The 17860-nt window shown below is 36.0% G+C and overlaps 1 protein-coding gene across 4 annotated transcripts in view; it reads left to right on the top strand.

Moving 5' to 3' along the window:
- AZIN1 (antizyme inhibitor 1) overlaps positions 1-17860 on the top strand; it is a 31350-nt gene that overhangs the window by 6791 nt on the left and 6699 nt on the right. For 2 of the 4 annotated variants that reach the window (XM_060611062.3, XM_060611057.3), the window contains exons 3-6: positions 11386-11583; positions 13858-14031; positions 14545-14717; positions 16413-16547. In XM_060611062.3, coding sequence (XP_060467045.1) covers positions 11482-11583; positions 13858-14031; positions 14545-14717; positions 16413-16547 — 584 coding nt within the window. In that variant the 5' untranslated portion in view covers positions 11386-11481. Of the gene's footprint in view, positions 1-6599; positions 6767-11385; positions 11584-13857; positions 14032-14544; positions 14718-16412; positions 16548-17860 lie in introns of all 4 variants that reach the window. The other 2 variants (XM_060611058.3, XM_060611059.3) reach the window with 2 other exon arrangements.

Below are 17860 nucleotides of genomic sequence, written 5' to 3'. Positions count from 1 at the left end.
ATGAATGTAGTGTGGTTTTTGGGATTAGCATCAACTACAACAGAAATGCAGAATCTCAGCCCCACCCAAACCTGACTCAATGCATTTTAACCAGGTGTCTTGTGTGCATATTAAAGAGAAGCACTATTGCTGCCATCTCAGGACCAAGTCAGTTATCTCTTAATTTTTGTTAGTCATCTGTCTATTTCCGATATATCTGATGTTCCTCCCTCATTGGCCTGGAGATTTAACTTTTCTGGGGTGGGGACTAGTTGATGACATAGTCATGAATAGATTCTATGATGGAAATTTAAGGACAAGCTTCATGATTTAAGGAATGTCATATTAAAGCAGGCATTTAGTTGAACTCTCTAATGAAAACTTAACTTTGCAGTATATTTAGTATTTATAGTGAACTTGGGAAATCCATAGTTAACACCTCCTTTGCAGCCAGATGAGTACAGGTAGAATATACTAAAGATACTTATTCTGCAGGTTCTGGCAGCCAAAGTAACTGACTTTACTTATTATGCCCAGGTACAATGTGTATTATGTTGAAGGAAACTTTAGTACTTGGTGCTTTGCTGCAAAGCTGCAGGTCCATAATCCCTTATGTGTATAATTCTGAAATTCAAAAGTTACTTAAAAAAAATTTTTTATGACCTTCTTATAGTAACCTAAACTGATTGGGGAACAAAAACTTGACCTGAGTCTGAGCTGACTTGAGGCTCTTTTTATCTTATCCCATGTAGTGCCAATATTCCTAAATTTTGTTGCAAGAATATTGTGATTACAGGGTGTTGACTTGGCCTCCTGGCCATTCTAAAATCTGAGAAATTTTAAATTCCGGAAGGATCACTGGCTCCAAAGGTTCTTGAGTAGAATTAATGAAAATGGCAAGAGAAAATTTTACATTCCAGAAAGGTCTTTAGATATCAATAGGAGTTTGTTATACTGGATATTTAAAATCCTATGGAGCAACAATACTGTTTGGAAAACGAGAAGTCATTAAAAGGGCTTAACACGCTGGCTTTTGTAGAAAATCCTTGCATTTGCATAGCATTGCAAAGCATATAGTTATGTGAACTCTATTTGAACACTGTAATACTTCCAATAGTTCTGTGCAGGTGGTCTGAGCTCTAGGATTTCCCTCCAGAGTTAGGTTTCTAAATCAGGTAACCATGTGAATTTTGAGATAGTTTATTAAGTATTTAGGAACTTAGGTAGTTGCTTATATAAGAGCTTTTTCTTTGAAAACTTTTCTTTAGAATATATGTATGATGTAATATGTGAGCACTGTAAAGATATTTGACAGGTGTTTTAACACTAACAGTATCTAAAATTAATGAAGGGCCTCTAATTGTGGAAAAGCTTTTGCATGCCTTTAAAAAAAAAATCCTTAGGGCTTTATGCTGGAGTGGATTTTTCAGTGGGCTAGATTCTCAAGTTATTTTAGCCAGAGCTCCATTTTATAATTAATAAGCCTGATGGAAAAATCTGAAGTAGGCCTTTCCAGAAAACTAAATTCTTTTCTAACCAACTGCTTTTTATTAGCAGATCTGGTGATGAAGTCAGATTGAATTAATCATTTCCTTAAACTTTTTAGTAAGTTGTATCTAAATCTAGAAAAAGGTTACAATTGATTTGTTTAAATGGGCTCTTAAAATTTGTCTAAAATATTTTATGTGGTTGTCAGTTGACTGTGTTCATGTAGGAACTTAATAAGAATCATTAGCATTTTATTTTTGTTTTTTCTGAAAAAAAATTTTTTTCACGTTTATTTTTGAGAACGTACGAGTGGGGGAGGGGGAGAGAGAGAGGGGACCCAGAACTTGAAACTGGCTCCAGGCTCCTAGCTATCGGCACAGAGCCTGATGCAGGACTCCAACTCAAGAACCACAAGATTAATGACCTGAGCTGAAGCTGGAGGCTTAACCGACTGAGCCACCCAGGCACCCTGAATCATCAGCATTTTAAATATTCATGTTCTGTCTCCTGATTGGTAATATTTACATATGCCTTAATAGTACCCATCCTACCTAAATTAGAATTATTGTAACTAAGGGAAAAATGTTCTGTATGTATGTACTAGTATTGTTTCCTCGTGTTTTGCTGTTAATTGTCAGTAGTAAAGTTAGGTTTTTGACTTTGGAAAAAAATTTGGTTTTGGTAATTTACAGATTTTGTGATGAAAGCAAATTCAGCAGAACACTCATTAATGGTTGTTAGTGTCTTTGACAAAAAAGTCAAATAAAACTATCCTTGAAATACCAGTTTTTAAGGCAGATGTATCCCCTGGCATACATAAAATAGTGTTTGATGGTTCTGCACTGCTTGTGTAAATTAGTGGAAAAGTATTCTGTACAAGAACAATGTGGAAATATGCTAATGGATTAAACAGCATTTGGGGAACATGGATTTTTTTCCTTTGAGCAAATTTAGAATCTTCTCTGGGAGGGCCAAAAAGATTGGAAAGCAATGTAGACCAATTTTTAAAGGGCATAAAATGGTTCTTGCATTTATCACAAAAGACAGTTGAGCCAAGAGAATCAACAGTGGCTACCAGTCTGTGTGTTCCATTATACTCTTTTCACCTGGTGTTATTTCAGAATTTTTGAGACTCTTAATCTAGCCCCCTGAAATTTTGATACTCTTAATTTCAAATAGGAGTAAATAAGTTATTTGTACCTTGCATGCTATAAAATCTAGGTAAATAGTAGGCTGTTTTAGGCTGACTGTCGTTCAGATAAGCCTAGAGAGGCTGTTGCAAGTGAAGTGCTCTCACATTGGTAAGGCGTAGGAAGACCGTATTTTTTGTCCTTCCCTTTCATTCCAGGGTCATCCATGTACACTTAAATGATTTATCACAAGCTAACTGAAGCAAAGATTTAGCCATCCTTTAATTTAATGAATAATGTGAAGAACATTATGAAAGGAATAGAAAATATTTGTACTGAGTTACAAGGATTACACTGATGACGTTCAGCCTGCCTCAGCCATATTCAGCCACTATGAGATCAGAGCTTAAATGCCTAGAACTGACTGACTTGGAGAAGGACCCAAGATAACAAATTCTTATTGAATGCTCCTCTCCAAACTTTTTTTTTTTTTTTTTTTTTTTTTTTTTGCCTTTTCTTCATTATCTTATGTAAGCATGCATTTTAAATCTCTCTTCAGAATTTGCTGTGGAGTTTGTTATTTTGTTACTTTTTGTGCCCTTACAGTCTAGCTTTGTAAGCTTGTGAATTGATCTTTGTTACCTTGATCAAAGTTATTTGGGGGTGGTGAGCTTTAAAAGTTAACTAACTTTAAGATTCCATTCTCAGTTGCAGGTGCCACATTGTGAGTGCTGGGGAGTTATATGTGGCTAATGGCTATTATTTTGGGCAATGATAAAGAAAATTGCATTTAGCACAGAAAGTTCTATTGGACAGCATTGTTCTAGGGTATTGTTATTTTTGGCTTTTGGTTTTGTTCCCCGCCCCCCCATAGGAACTATTGAATTTTATTCAGCAGTCTGTATGTAGCATGGGAAAACTGACATTCCTGAATTTAAGGTCCTGCAGTTTACCACCTATACTAGATTATTTATTTATATATATTAACCAACATTATAGGTGCATATTTTAAGTTTTCTTTTCTCATTGATGTGAACTGTTATGGATTATAAGTCAGACTAATTTTAAACCTCTTTTTAAACTATTTGTATTTAGTATATCCATTCTTTTAAATTTACATCCAAGTTAGCATATAGTGCTGTAATGATTTCAGGAATAGTTCCGGTGATTCATCCCCTGTGTATGACACCCAGTGCTCATCCCAAGTGTCCTCCCTTATGCCCCTTACCCATTTAAGCCCATCCCCCCACCCACAACCCCTCCAGCAACCCTCAGTCCTCTGTATTTAAGAGTCTCTTTATGTTTTGTCCCCCTTCTTGTTTTTATATTACTTTGCTTCCTTCCTTTATGTTTGTCTGTTTTATATCTTAAATTCCTCATATGAGTAAAGTCATATGATATTTGTCTTCCTCTGACTAATTTCGCTTAGCATAATATCCTCTAGTTCCATCCACGTTGCAAATGGGGTATTATTAACGTGAGTAGTATTAGCTGTAATAATCTTAAACCGATTAATCATAAAAATTACGCATTCTCATCTTTCTCCTTTCATTTAATAAAAAATTTCCTTTAACTGTAGGGGCTTTTCAGTTTTATATTTTGAATTCTTTATCATGCTGTTAGGATGTAATTCCCTACTATGATTTTATGTGCTTATGTAGACAAATTAATATTAAGTTTATGTTGAATATGTGATTTCTCATCTGTTTCTTGGCTTTTTACTGCAAGGACCCTCTGATATCCTAAAGAGCTCCTAAATAAGTATAGTTCTAGGTTCTAGATGAACTTCAGTTCACCTACGTTCAACATGACCAAACGTGTTAGTTTAGGCATGACCAAAAGTAGGATGAAATGCTTTAGTACATTCAACATGGATGATCTAACAAAAACCATCCCCAAATAATCCTCAGTGAGGTATTTGCTATCCTAAATTCATGAAGAGCTCCCACAAGAAAAAGCAAAAAACAATGGGAAAATGAAGAAAAGACTTGAAGACCTTTTTTCACCAAAAACTTAGCAGTTTCACTTCTAGTATGTAGCCCTAGACCAGTGCTACTTAAACTGCCAGCCAGCGAGCTAGACTCTTGCACTACAGTACAGTTTGCATAGCGCTGCCCTTAGGTACATAAGTAATAGAAGTTAGGTCATAAATAACATAAAGAATACAGCAAAAAATGGGAAGTAACCCATAGATCAGTTCGGATAAATAAATGGCATACCTACACAGAATACTACCCAGAAAGGAAAATAAATGCACTTTGGTTATGTCTATCTGCATGGGTGAATTGAGACTAAAGTTGAGCAAAAGAAGTCAGTCATGGTAGAAGAATAACAGGGATGCTATTTATAGTTCAAAACCAGCAAAGCCAGTGGTTTAGGGGCACATAGAACAATAAATATTAAATAACAAGGGAATGATGATCGGAAAAGCATGAACATGCTTATTCTATGGGAGATGCAACCACTGCCACCTGGGAAAGCTGTATAGGGCTTCTAGGGTATTCTCTCTCTTAACCTTGTATTTGTTGCAATAATTGTATTACACATGTGTTTTATATATAATGATAATTAAGGTTTCTTCTTGGAAAGATGACTGAGATCTGCTCTAAGGTAATCAAAATAGTAATTAAGTGCATTTATTTAAAGAGTTATTCTGGGGGCGCCTGGGTGGCTCAGTCGGTTGAGCGTCCGACTTCAGCTCAGGTCACGATCTCACAGTCCGTGAGTTCGAGCCCCGCGTCGGGCTCTGGGCCGATGGCTCAGAGCCTGGAGCCTGCTTCCGATTCTGTGTCTCCCTCTATCTCTGCCCCTCCCCCATTCATGCTCTGTCTCTCTCTGTCTCAAAAATAAATAAACACTAAAAAAAATTAAAAAAAATAAAATAAAATAAAGAGTTATTCTGTACCTGTACTGCACCTGAAAAGCTTAGAAAGCATGAAGTTACTATGGTTGTAAATTTCCTGTTCATGTGGATTACAGTAGTTACCTTTAATGTCACTACATCTTAATTACCAAAAGGCCTTTAAGTATTTACTTGAGTGAGGGTACATACACTTCTTCCAGAAAAAAATTAATCTTTACATCAGATAGTCAAGACAGATTTTTTAAAAGACTAATCTTGTCAATTCCACATGTAAAAGTATATGGTATGAAAATCCTGTATTTTGTTTTCTCATTAAGACATATTTTAGAATTGTGAGACCTTTCACACGGCAGCCTTTACCTAGGCATTTCAAACTTAGCCCGTTGAGCTCATTTCCTTTAGGGTTTTTCTCCCCCACCCTTAAATATCTCCTGTTCATTTTTGCTCTTGTCTTTTAAAATAATTCTTCAGCAGTCACCTTTAATATTCTTTTTCTAGGGTTATTTAGGGTTTTCTTTTTTTTTTTCCCCACCTTATCACCTGAAAAATAAGTTTAAGGGTGCCTGTTGTCATTACTGGCTTTCCACTTACTGTTGATAAAAGCATACTCTGTCCTGATTATCCTAAGTACTCTGTGTAGGTTATTGTTATTCTCCATCACTTATTTTTGGTCCAGTATGGCAAAAAATCCATATTGCCTTTGCACAGTTTATTGAAACTTCCTACCATTTCCAGTATGTAGCTTCCTGGCACTGTTTTTGGTGGTTTGAACCTACTCCAGGCCTCCCATCTATAGTGCCAAAGTCATCCTTTAGAATCCTCTTCTAATACTCTCCTGCCCAGTTATTTCTAAAGGTATTCTGTGTGGTAAGTAACATTTCTATCAGCGGTAGGATACAGAGGTGACCTTGACAGCATTGTGTCTTTTTAAGCTGTTAGCTGAGTTTTAAGTCATCAATTGACTATGTTAAAGAAAAAAGAAAAAAAAGTGCTCTTTGGCTTCTTTACAGTAGTAGTTTCAAAATGTCTCAAGTTCTCATTTTTTTAATGAGTAAAAAGTCCTTTTAGAAAAGTGGTTGATATATTAAGGTTGGGTTTCCTGCTTACATGTCTCTGAAACCGTACTCTCAACCTTTCAGCTCTCCCTGTTCTACTTCCAGGGAGGTCTTCACTTCAGAAACCCAAGACTCATATTCATCCAGCTTGGTGTCAAGTGGGCTGTTGCTGCCAGAATTATCTTGTGATTATTTGAGAGATGTATCAGTTTCTTCTGAAGTACAATCAACTATAGAAGCCTTTGTAGCAGGTGTGTAACAAGGCAAGTGCCCAGCTGCTGCAGCCACTTCTCTTGGCGCTACCCTCTCAATGGACATGAGGACTCAGCGGCCTCATGGAAGGCTCCAGGGAGCTGTGTGCAGTTCTTTGGAGCCTTTTGTTTCTTTGGCAGCTCTTCATTAAAAGATGTATTACCAGAAAACACCAAGGTGTAAATAAGGAATGTTAAACATTTTTTTTCTTCCCAGCTATGCTATCCAAGAGGAAATTCCTTACAAAAGTAGTATTGTGATTACAGCCATTGTGCTAGTGTAATAAACAGCTTGCTTTCACCATATATTGATAAGGTGTTTGGTTGTGAACATGGCTTAAAGGCTTGAAGTAGAGAATACTTCCTAGTATCTGTTGATGAAAATAAACTTGAGAGCTTTTATGGAAAATGAATTTGCTCCAGTTGAAGAGAATGTAAGATTTATATAGGGTAGATTTTTTGAAGTTTAATGTAAATACTTCAGTGTCTAGCAGCACCAGACCATAGTATATAGCGGGTCGTAATGTGTTGGAGCCAGTAAGTCAGTCCCGTTTTTGATTTATAAGCCATAAAAAATGGTGCAATGTCTGTTGGAAATTATACCTAGGATTGGAGCATTGGGGGGAAGTTTGGCATTACCTGGGTTTGAGTCCATTCTTAATGGAGAGGTGTCTGGAAATTCCCTGTGGTGTTTAAAATTAAGGTGGATTAACTTGGTGATCTGGCATACAATACAAACTCTGCTCACCCACAACACATACACACTTATTTTCATTCTGGGTGCATAGAACATACTGTATGTATGTGTCATAGATTTTTGGTTTAATGTATTGTTACCAAGTAACTTCAAATGCTTTTTGGGAAACTAGCGAAGTATTTTTTTAGTGCTCTAAGGCAGAAATGTAGAACATAAACCTTTTTGAGGTAGTGGAGCTTTAAATATTTTTTTGCTAACATGTTAAGAAAATTAGTCAAAGGCTTCTGGAGGTAGGATTATGAACTACTTTTAGGACTCTTTCAGTGAGAGGGGCATAATTATTAGAGGTAGGAAAGAAGATCAGCCTACCCATAATCCCCTACTTCAGCCTTTTCAGTTGTTGGAAATACTGGGTTTCCAGGTGACATTTCATGTGAACAAAGGGTTTGTCGGCTTAAGATGTGTTAGAAAACCTCTCTCCTGAAGGCCTTTATCTTTTGCAGATTCTATAGCAGAATTAGTTTTTCCTGCATGTTAACTTTTAGCTTTTAACGGTAACTGACATTTGAGCTTTGCATTTACATGTGGGTCACTATTGTATCAAGTTTTGGGCTCCTTTTGAGAAGGTGAAAGATGGACTGGACCATCTTTTTCAACACACTTGGAAGTTGAAGGAGTTCATTGCTGTCACAAGCCAACCCTAAGTTTAAGAACTCCCCATTCTTAAGAGTTGTGAAGTCCTTTGTCCCATCTGTTTGTGAGCACCTATTCTGAGCTAGGAAATAAAGGGGTATCAAAACCTTCAGGGACCATATAAGAAGAGATAGAGCTCACTTATGCTCACTATCTTTTATGTATAGGTTTTATTAGTGTCGGCCTAACAATTTTATTGCAGTGCTCAGTGTAAATAAGGAAATCAAATATTACATGTACTACATCTGTTTTAGTGGTTTAGGTGTGTTAGTCCCTTAATTCTTTCATTAAGTACAGCCAGTGTAGCAAATGAATTTTATTTTTCCTTCTGAGTCCTTTTGTGAATCAACTAGGGATTGGTGAATGAACACTAGGGTTACTTTTGAAGTGAGAGTTCGATTTCAATGATAATAATACAGCCATTCCACAAGCATTGTATCCTTTAGAGCAGTCCAGTATTTTGGTTCATGTTATTCATTACTTGTCAACTGTTTTAGTTTTAAAATTATTTCACTTCTACAAAAGTCTGATCTATAGTGGCAGAAAGAGCTCAATGGTTACCTGAAGCGGATTTGGGGATTTACCAAGGGACACGAGGGAACTTACCTTTATGGTTAGTGGTTACACAGATAATATATGTTTGTCAAAATGGGTGCACGTCGTTTCATGTAAACTGTTGATATGATGGATAAAAAAGGAAAAATAATTTCAAATTTGGGGTTTGCCTGAGAATTAGACCAAAGATACAGAAGAACAGCAAGGTTAAAATCTAGAGACTAGTCATAGAGGCTAAAAGGCTATGAATAAGCGTAATAGGATGTTTTTATGCTGTATGTAAGTTGGAGTTCCAAAAAAGCAATCCTGTATTTTCTAGGGGTGCTGGAGAGACTTTTTTCCTTTTAAACATAATTTGATTGTCAGCATCTCTGGAGCTAATTGTTTTGTGCCTCAGTGTCTTAACCTCTAAAATGTGGGCAGTATCATTATTACGGTTTTTTTTTTTTAAGGGTTAGAGATCTAATTATATAGATAAAGTACTTACAACAGTGCTTGGCACACTGCCATAACATCTTTGCTGTTAAGAATGTAGGCATTCAGCAGGTAAGATGGATGTTTTTGTAAGTACTGAGGATCCTACTACTAGAGGAAAATCACCCTTTCTGTAAGGACTGCAGCTATAGGAAATTGAGGTACATATCATTGTGACTGTAAACGACTTTTGCATGTGGCAGCAGTTGCCTGTAGAGGTCCATAATTCCTAACTTAAAGTTCCCAGGTGAATAGTACATACAGACTTAGGAGTTTCATGAACTGAAAAATTAGACTGAAGATCTTTTTTTCATTATTAATAGAATTAAGTGAAAGCTGTTGGACCAAAAAGATTTTTGATGCTAAACTGAACTGAAGGTTTCTGCTGTACTCTTTCTTATACTTTCCTTTGATCTTTTTTAAAAAGTAGCTTTTATTGTTTCTATTTCCCTTAGTGCATAGATGAATAGCCCCCTAAATTGTTACTGTAACTGGAGTTAGGTTGTTTAAAATAAATATGTATCCTCAGGCCTAAAATGTCTGCTTCCTGGGCACAGGTTTACATCATTGCTGGTATAACAACCTTTAGAGAGTGTCCAGGCTACAATGTGACTTTACTGCATAAGTATTAAGTCTAATGTAGATATGCCTAAGTTAATTACTTCGTTAAAATAAAAATATTCTCAACTTTTCTGTTTCTGTTGTTGCATGAAGGAGATTTGATGAGCTAAACTGAATGTAGTTGACTTCTTGGAGATGAAGATGTTTTAAAAGTTTAAAAAACTTATTTCATGGAATCTAATGTTATGGTCTACTGATGAGTTTGTTCTGGTGCATTCAAAAATGCACTTTGGGAACCATTGAAATGGAGTATACCTTAGGATGAGGGCCATCACAGAAAGTGAACACTGGCACATAGAATAGCATTGGGAGAATCAAGGACATGGGAAAGGCTGTGCAAGTTTTGAAATAGGTTGCCAATAGCTGGTCTGTGCCCGTTACTAATGTAACCAGAAGTCAGTACCAGACAATGAGTAGTATCCTGTCTGGAAGATTTGTTTTGCTAACGGACTTTTTGTTTATGTTAAATGCTTGCCTAAAGTAACCTTTAAGGACCAGTGAATTCAGCAAAGATAAACTTTTATGTCAGTATATGCTGCCCTGAGGAGAATGGGTGATCTGGGGTAGGGAGGGGAAAGATTTCTTTGCTAAGAGAAATGTTGGATGTAGTCAGCCTTTAGAGCTCTTAGTAAATGGTCTAGGATGTACCAGGTGCCTAGCTTGTGCCTAGTTTTAAATTGTGATGGCATTTTTGTGTTACTGGCAATTGGCAACTTAAACACATTTAAACAAGTGTTTGGGGTTTTTTTTTTTTGTTTTTTTTTTTTTGTATTCATATGCTATACTTTTCTTTCTTTTTTTTTTTTTTTTTACAGCAACCTTTTGAGGAAGTAGTTAAGATAATTAACTGAAGTTCAGAGAAGTTGACCTAGGATCAAATAGCTGTTAAATGACATAGCCACGACCAGATCTTTCTGACTTCTATTTCTCTAAGTCAGCTTAACTCATAAGAGAATTACATTGCTAACCTGATGTAGCCAGTACCATTTGAGCTTGAGTTGAGACCTAGACAGTCTGTATCAAAGCTACAGATTGTCCACTAAAGTGACTCTCTACCACTTCTATCCATTTCTGTTACTTCATTTTTCCCCTCCTGTAGAATTTAGAAGACCTCTATCTACAGTTACCTGCTAACACACTGGGAGGTGATTGGCAGTATATTGAAGCTTAGACTAGTATTTTAATTTCTTGGCTGCAGATAATATTTCTCTAGCTTTCTTTACTCAAAATGAGGATGTGCTTTCACTGAAAATTGTGTTATGGAAGAACGGTAAAACAAATAATACAGGCTGGGTCTGCAACTCCACGGCAATAAGGTGACCATACTGACTGGTAATAAATTGCACGTATATGGATTATCTTAAACTATGTCATACTGAGCTTGGTTTTTAAATGTATAAAATACACATTCACTATAAAATGGGCATTAAAAGATAGTGAATGATCCAGTGTTTCTGCAAGTGTTAAGTGATAGATTCATCACTAATTTAGGCACTTAGCATGCTTTCATTGACATCCCCTACATTATAAGGTTAATAGTGAAATAATACAGACTTTGAAATAACTTCTATTTTGACAGTTTGTTGCATATTCTAAGGACCCAGACATAAGGCTTGGTGGCCCGTCTCTTGTTTTTCCTGGTTTATGACTTTCGGCTTTGTGGAATACGGCTGAGATGAAAGGATTTATTGACGATGCAAACTACTCCGTTGGCCTGTTGGATGAAGGAACAAACCTTGGGAATGTGATTGATAATTATGTTTATGAGCACACCCTGGTAAGTGTGCCGTTTCACATTTCTCAAATTCAGTGTTTACAGATTTTTGAATTCTAAAACATTGCTCTATTTCTAAGATGTTAATCTGATAAAAGTACTTTTTTCAGATGTTCGCTTTTCCAGGTTGTCTTTGACACTCCCACTTCCCTTGCATAGTGATGAGGTTTTCTTCGTAGCCCAGATTAAAACAAGTGGCTTTCTGGGGCGCCTGAGTGGCTTAGTTGGTTAAGCGTCCGACTTCCGCTCAGGTCATGATCTCACAGTTCATGAGTTTGAGCCCGGCGTCGGGCTCTGGGCTGATAGCTCAGATCCTGGAGCCCGCTTCAGATTCTGTGCCTCCCTCTGTCTGCCCCTCCGCTGCTTGCACTCTGTCTCTCACATTGTCTCAAAAAATAAATGAAACATTAAAAAAAATTTTTTTAAACAAGTGCCTTTCTAATTTAATTGTTCTTTCTCTGCTGTGCCCAGCTCTTGTATGGTCTATTTTCTTGATTATGTTCCTCCTAATCACTATGGCTTTTTACTCCGTTTTTCTCAACTATATGCTTGAGTAGATTTTAATTTATATTTAATATAATTTTGGTCATGTATGTTGGCTAAGAATTTGGTAACTTACACTGAAATGTTTCTGGCGCCAGATGTCAGCTTCTATTGACTCATATTCATTGCTACTTAAGATTATTTTTGTTTTGTACTTACTAATAGAACTATCTTTGTTTATTACCTTGCTAATAAAATTTATTTGTTGGAGCTAATTTCCCATTTCCCCAAATTTACTGAAAGATTTTCACGTTATTGGTGTTCAGTAATAGGATACCAAAGTAATTTTGTTGACCTTTACAGGTGTGCTCCAGTCTCCCCACACCTCAGCAAATCTCTTTCCCCTGGCATCAAAATTTTGGGGAAAAAAGTGACACTTGTCATACTGTTCAGTCAATTGTATAGCCATACCATTCTGCAGTTCCTTGTCTTAGGTCACTAGGAACCTCCTCGTGGAAGTATGCTGACCTTTCTCTTAGTCCTCTAACTTTTGCAACATTCTTTGTGGGTCAGATAATGATCTTCGAAATACTCCTTTCATTCATTCTTGTCCCACAATGTTGAATTATCCCACGTTTAGTGAGGGTTAGTCTACAGCCCTGTTCTTTCCTAGCAGTGTCATCTAATTGTATGGTTCAAGGGCGGTTACAACTGAAAATCTTGTTGTTGTTTTTTAATCCCAGTTTGCTGGTAGCCATAATAATTGCCTTATTTGTTTTTTCCATATTAAAGTAAAAATAAATTTTCTGTCTCTAGAATGTTAGGGATGGTATATCTTGAAAGAATGGAGTAATTTGAGTACAGCTGTCCCATATCTGCTATGCAAAAACCTTAATTTCCAATCATGTCTATAATCCTGATCAGTATTTTCCAATAATGTACATTTTCAAATGTGTATTAAGGAATAGAAAACAGTAATATCGTCTTGGCTTTTCAAACAATAGTTGTGTATTCTAAATAAGATTATTTGGTCTGCCATGTAACATTGAATAATTTATGCTCTCTCTGCCTGACATGTTACAGTCATTTCTCTTACCCTAGAGTAGCCATGTTAAAATTATTACAGATTTCCCCAGATCCCTAATTAAAATCTGTTTTCTTAGTTTTGAAGGAAGAATATCCTTATTCCCGTTCAGCTGGTATTTAGTGTACTTCTGTATTTTTTTTTAATATAATTTTGCCATCTCTGTATACAGACTACCAGCTTTGTCACCTTAAAGATCGGTTCCTAGTGTCCTTGCTTTCTTGTTTTACCATCCTGTCTTTACGTGCAATTTATAATGGAGATACATAGCTTATTTTGGTTAGCATTCCTGATTCTACTCACCGTATTAGGAAATCAGGTCCTGAACTACCAGAGTAGTTTTAAACAGTGTAGGAAAAAAGCATGGAAGGAAACAGGTGGTTTTCTTCTCCTTTACTCCCCCAAACTGAGGCAGTTGTAAAGTAGAAAGTCACTACAATTGATACAGTTTTTTAGAAAAAGCAAAGAAGAGAATATGTTATATGGCAGCATAGCACAGCAAAAAGTCAAGTTTTAAAAAGAAAAAGTATTTGGATTCTCCTGTATTTGCTCTATTTAGCTTTAATTACTCTTAAGCCTTAAATATAGTAGTGTGTGTAAATGTGTATTTTCGCTCCTTTATGGAGGAAAAGGGAGTTCTTTACTACTTTTGGTACTCTGTTTTCAATGGTTCCTTTATTATTTCTCTTTCTTGTGTGTGATCATAATAGACAGGGAAAAATGCATTTTTTGTGGGAGATCTTGGAAAGATTGTGAAGAAACACAGTCAGTGGCAGAATGTAGTGGCTCAGATAAAGCCATTCTACACAGTAAAGTGCAACTCCACTCCAGCTGTACTTGAGATTTTGGCAGCTCTTGGAACTGGATTTGCTTGTTCCAGTAAAGTGAGTATTTTTCATTATTTTGTCACTGAACTGCAACATTTTAGAACTCACTTTAACTTTTGGTTACAGCAGTTAGAAAAATTGCAAGGAAGTTTCTCTTTTGGATGTTTTTAAACTCTTGTGTAAATTCGCAGCCTGATGGAAATTTACAAACTTTTCAAGTGTACCAATGAAAGGAAAGTTTCAGTGAGATGAGATTTTGAAAAGCTTTATCTTTTGTCAACAACTTTTTATTTGTTCTTCATTCTTAGGCTAGAGCTAGACCATTACTTCTGATGACAGCAAAATAATTCTAAACCAGGAGATTTCTCTGGTGGTAATTATAGCTTTTAAAAGGATTTTAACACAGAGTAGTGTTACCAGAATAAGAACTGTGACTTTATGCAATCCCAATTTAACTTAATACGATTTAAATTTAACCAAAAAATAAAAGTTATAAAGTGGTAATTGAATGAAAAGGGGTAATAGAAATTTTGCTTTTTAGATGACACTATTTAAAATATATTTTTATAGACTGAAATGGCTTTAGTGCAAGAATTGGGTGTATCTCCAGAAAACATCATTTACATAAGTCCTTGCAAACAAGTGTCTCAAATAAAGTATGCAGCAAAAATTGGAGTGAACATCATGACATGTGACAATGAAGTTGAATTGAAGAAAATTGCACGTAATCACCCAAATGCCAAGTAAGTGTAAAACTAAGTACATGGGAATATTTATCTTACTCTTTAGGGTTTGGGTTTGTCTTTGGCCTGGGAAAAGGCAATGCTTAGTAGAGTAGTGATTTGTATTATAATTATTTTTTTTTAACTTATTTAATAAGTTCCTATATCAAAAATGCTGATAGCATCTTATTGGCTACCTATTTCTGATCTTTCTTGTAGAGTTGGGAGGAGATAAGGGCAGTTTGGAATATGAATTTATAATCTTGAACTCGAGGAAGAAAATGGGGTTCTTGGGATAATAAAATCAGGGCCACAGCCTATTTTCATAATCATATCAACCCTACTAGTTGTCATGCTGGGAACAGGATATGTGTTGGTCAGCTTTTTTTCCTGGTTAGCTGAGGGTTTAATCTGCCTTTAGCTGTAGTTCTTAAATGGTTGTCCTTAGTGACAGTGTCTTAGGAGCCTACTCTGTAGGTTCAAGGGGTTTCTTTTCTAAGGCCCACTCTTCTCTTTGCATAGGAAGTTTACTTTTTTTTTTTTTTTGTACTTGTTCCTGCATGCATCTCAAGATTTTTTAAATTAAAATTGTGTACTTTTTAAAAGCAAAAAGCAGATTTAATCTTGTCATGAACTGGTACGTCAAGAAGACCTTAGGATATACTAAAAGTATAGTGTATTAATACAAAATTGCTTGTTTTTAATGCATTGTGTTCCTGAAAATGTGTATCATATCCATATTTTCGTTGTATATTTATAATTTTCTTACTGACTTTAATGGTACTCTTAGGTGTCCTGACAGGATTGATTACTCTAAAAAACTTTGAATAAAGGCCTTTTGGGGAAAATTCTAGTGAACCACTTGTCTCTCTCAAAAAATCTTTCTGTTCTGTGATCTTTTAAAGACAGCAGTGATTAGGGATGTTTACCTTGTTAATTGTAAAGTGGATGTTATATTCTTGATAGAGCTGATTATACCTATAGGAAGAATAATTTTGCTTTTATCAGACTTGGCCCCTCTGATCATCAGTCACTCATCAGGACTTCTTTGGGAAAACAGTTTTACAAACAGCATTTGTATATTTTGGGTTTTAGTAGTTTGTAATTACTGTGTGTCTCCTGAGACAGTCTTGATCATTTTGTCTTGGTTGTCATGATTTGGAAGGAAATACCAAATGGAGTTGAATCAGTATTTAAAAGGCTACTGTTTTAGATGCTTAAATAACTCCCAAGTTCGCCAATTTTTTGGTAAGATGTATGAGATTAATAGGAGTTCTCAGAATAAGTGGTGGAAATTTAGGTAGCTAGAACAATTTAGGAAATTTGAAACATTTAAAGCCCTGATATTTTCATCCGAAAGACAATGATGGCATTGCTGTTCAATTTAGTCTTTCTAGGTGGTTTTATGGACTGATGGACTTCATTTGAAAGTAATGTCGTCTTTCATTACAGAGCCCAACTGACTCTTGCTGCTACAACAGAGTCTTAACTTCCTGCATTTTCCAAATTCCCGTCCTTGTGAGCTTCATGCTTTAGGCCCTAATGGCTAGTTTTTTCTCTGTACAGGATTGTTTTTCATTAGGTTCACTGATTCAACCGTCGCTGGATTTGGGAGCACTGGCAACATAATCAACATACTTCTACAATCTTCAGGCTTCACATGTGCTGATGATGATGTAAACCAACTCTGCCCCAATCATCTTCCCCTTCTCTTAGGGTCTTACTACATATTGCAACAGAAGATAATATTGGAGGCGAAGAGGGTAACATGAAGTTTGGCACTACCCTGAAGAACTGTAGGCATCTCTTGGAATGTGCTAAGGAACTTGATGTCCAAATTATTGGGGTTAAGTGAGTATTTGTTTTAAATTTCATTTTATGGTGATAAATCTTTGTCTTTCTGATTTATTTTAAGACTTTTTGCACGAACTCTAATAGATTCAACTTTCAGTTTAATGTATTTTTTTCCCTTAGTCTAGGAAAAACAACTAAATATGCTTTATCCTTCATGTAATTTTGTGCCTATACCTTCCCCTTCCCTAAGAGATAAAATAGTAAATAAAAATTCAGTTAGTAATTTAAAACCCCCCCTTTTTTAAATTGAAGGGAGAGGATGTACTAGAATTCCAATGAATACCAAGATGGCATTCATTTGAGTTGTGTGCTTTTATTTTTTTCCCATCTTTAAATTTTTTTCCTTTTCATCTTAATCTCTTGGCCACTCCAATAAATCAGACATTGTTCCACTTTTCTTGATTTTTATGTGTGTAAAAACTGAGGCCCAAAGAGATTTCATGATTTGATCGTAATGTCAGAACTATGGTCTGGTCAAATTTGGAGCACAGAGCTCCACATTTTTTGAGTTGCCAGTCCATTGCTAGTCTCACTCCAATGCAAAGTCTTGCTTTTTAAGTTGTTCATAAAGATGGATAAAAAGTCACCACTGTTAAGTTTAATTCTGCCTTAGGTAACAATATTGACCGATTTGAGGGTTTTTGTATTTCTGTTTTTTAAGGTAACATTCAGTAAAATTGACTTTTTGGATTTGACTTTTTATGAATTCTAACAGATTTGTGTAACCACTGCCATAGTCTTAAGTATTCTGTTACGAGTCTCTAAGTTTCTCTTAATAAGTAACATTAACAAGTGTTAGTACTACTCAGCTGAATTAATGTACAATTGTATTTAAATTTTTTTTAATGTTTATTTCTGAGACAGAGACAGAGCATGAGTGGGGGAGGGGCAGAAAGAGAGAAGGAGACACAGAATCCGAAGCAGGCTCCAGGCTCGGCTCTGAGCTGTCAGCACAGAGCCCGACGCGGGGCTCAAACCCGCAAACCGCAAGATCGTGACCTGAAGTCGGTCGCTCAACCGACTGAGCCACCCAATACCTTTGTATTTTACAATAGACACGTTTTTATATTTTGTCAGATAAAATTGTACATTCAAATTAATTTGTGACCCAGTTTTATTGGTGGTGCTTGATGCTTCATATACATAAAAGCCTGTCCCTTTCTGATAGTTATGAAGCCTGACAGCTCATTGTTAAATTCTTTGTAAAATTACAGTGTTACCCATACATTGCCTTTTCTTAGAAAACAAACAAAAAAAATCAACCAAACAAAAAAACACTGCTATTATAACTTGGATAATTAGAGGCGTGT

The sequence above is a fragment of the Panthera onca genome, chromosome F2 (genome assembly GCF_046562875.1).
Source record: "Panthera onca isolate mPanOnc1 chromosome F2, mPanOnc1 haplotype 2, whole genome shotgun sequence".
NCBI lineage: Eukaryota > Metazoa > Chordata > Mammalia > Carnivora > Felidae > Panthera > Panthera onca.
The sequence above is the reverse complement of the archived record's forward strand: the minus strand, read 5'-3'. Positions and strand labels throughout refer to the sequence as shown.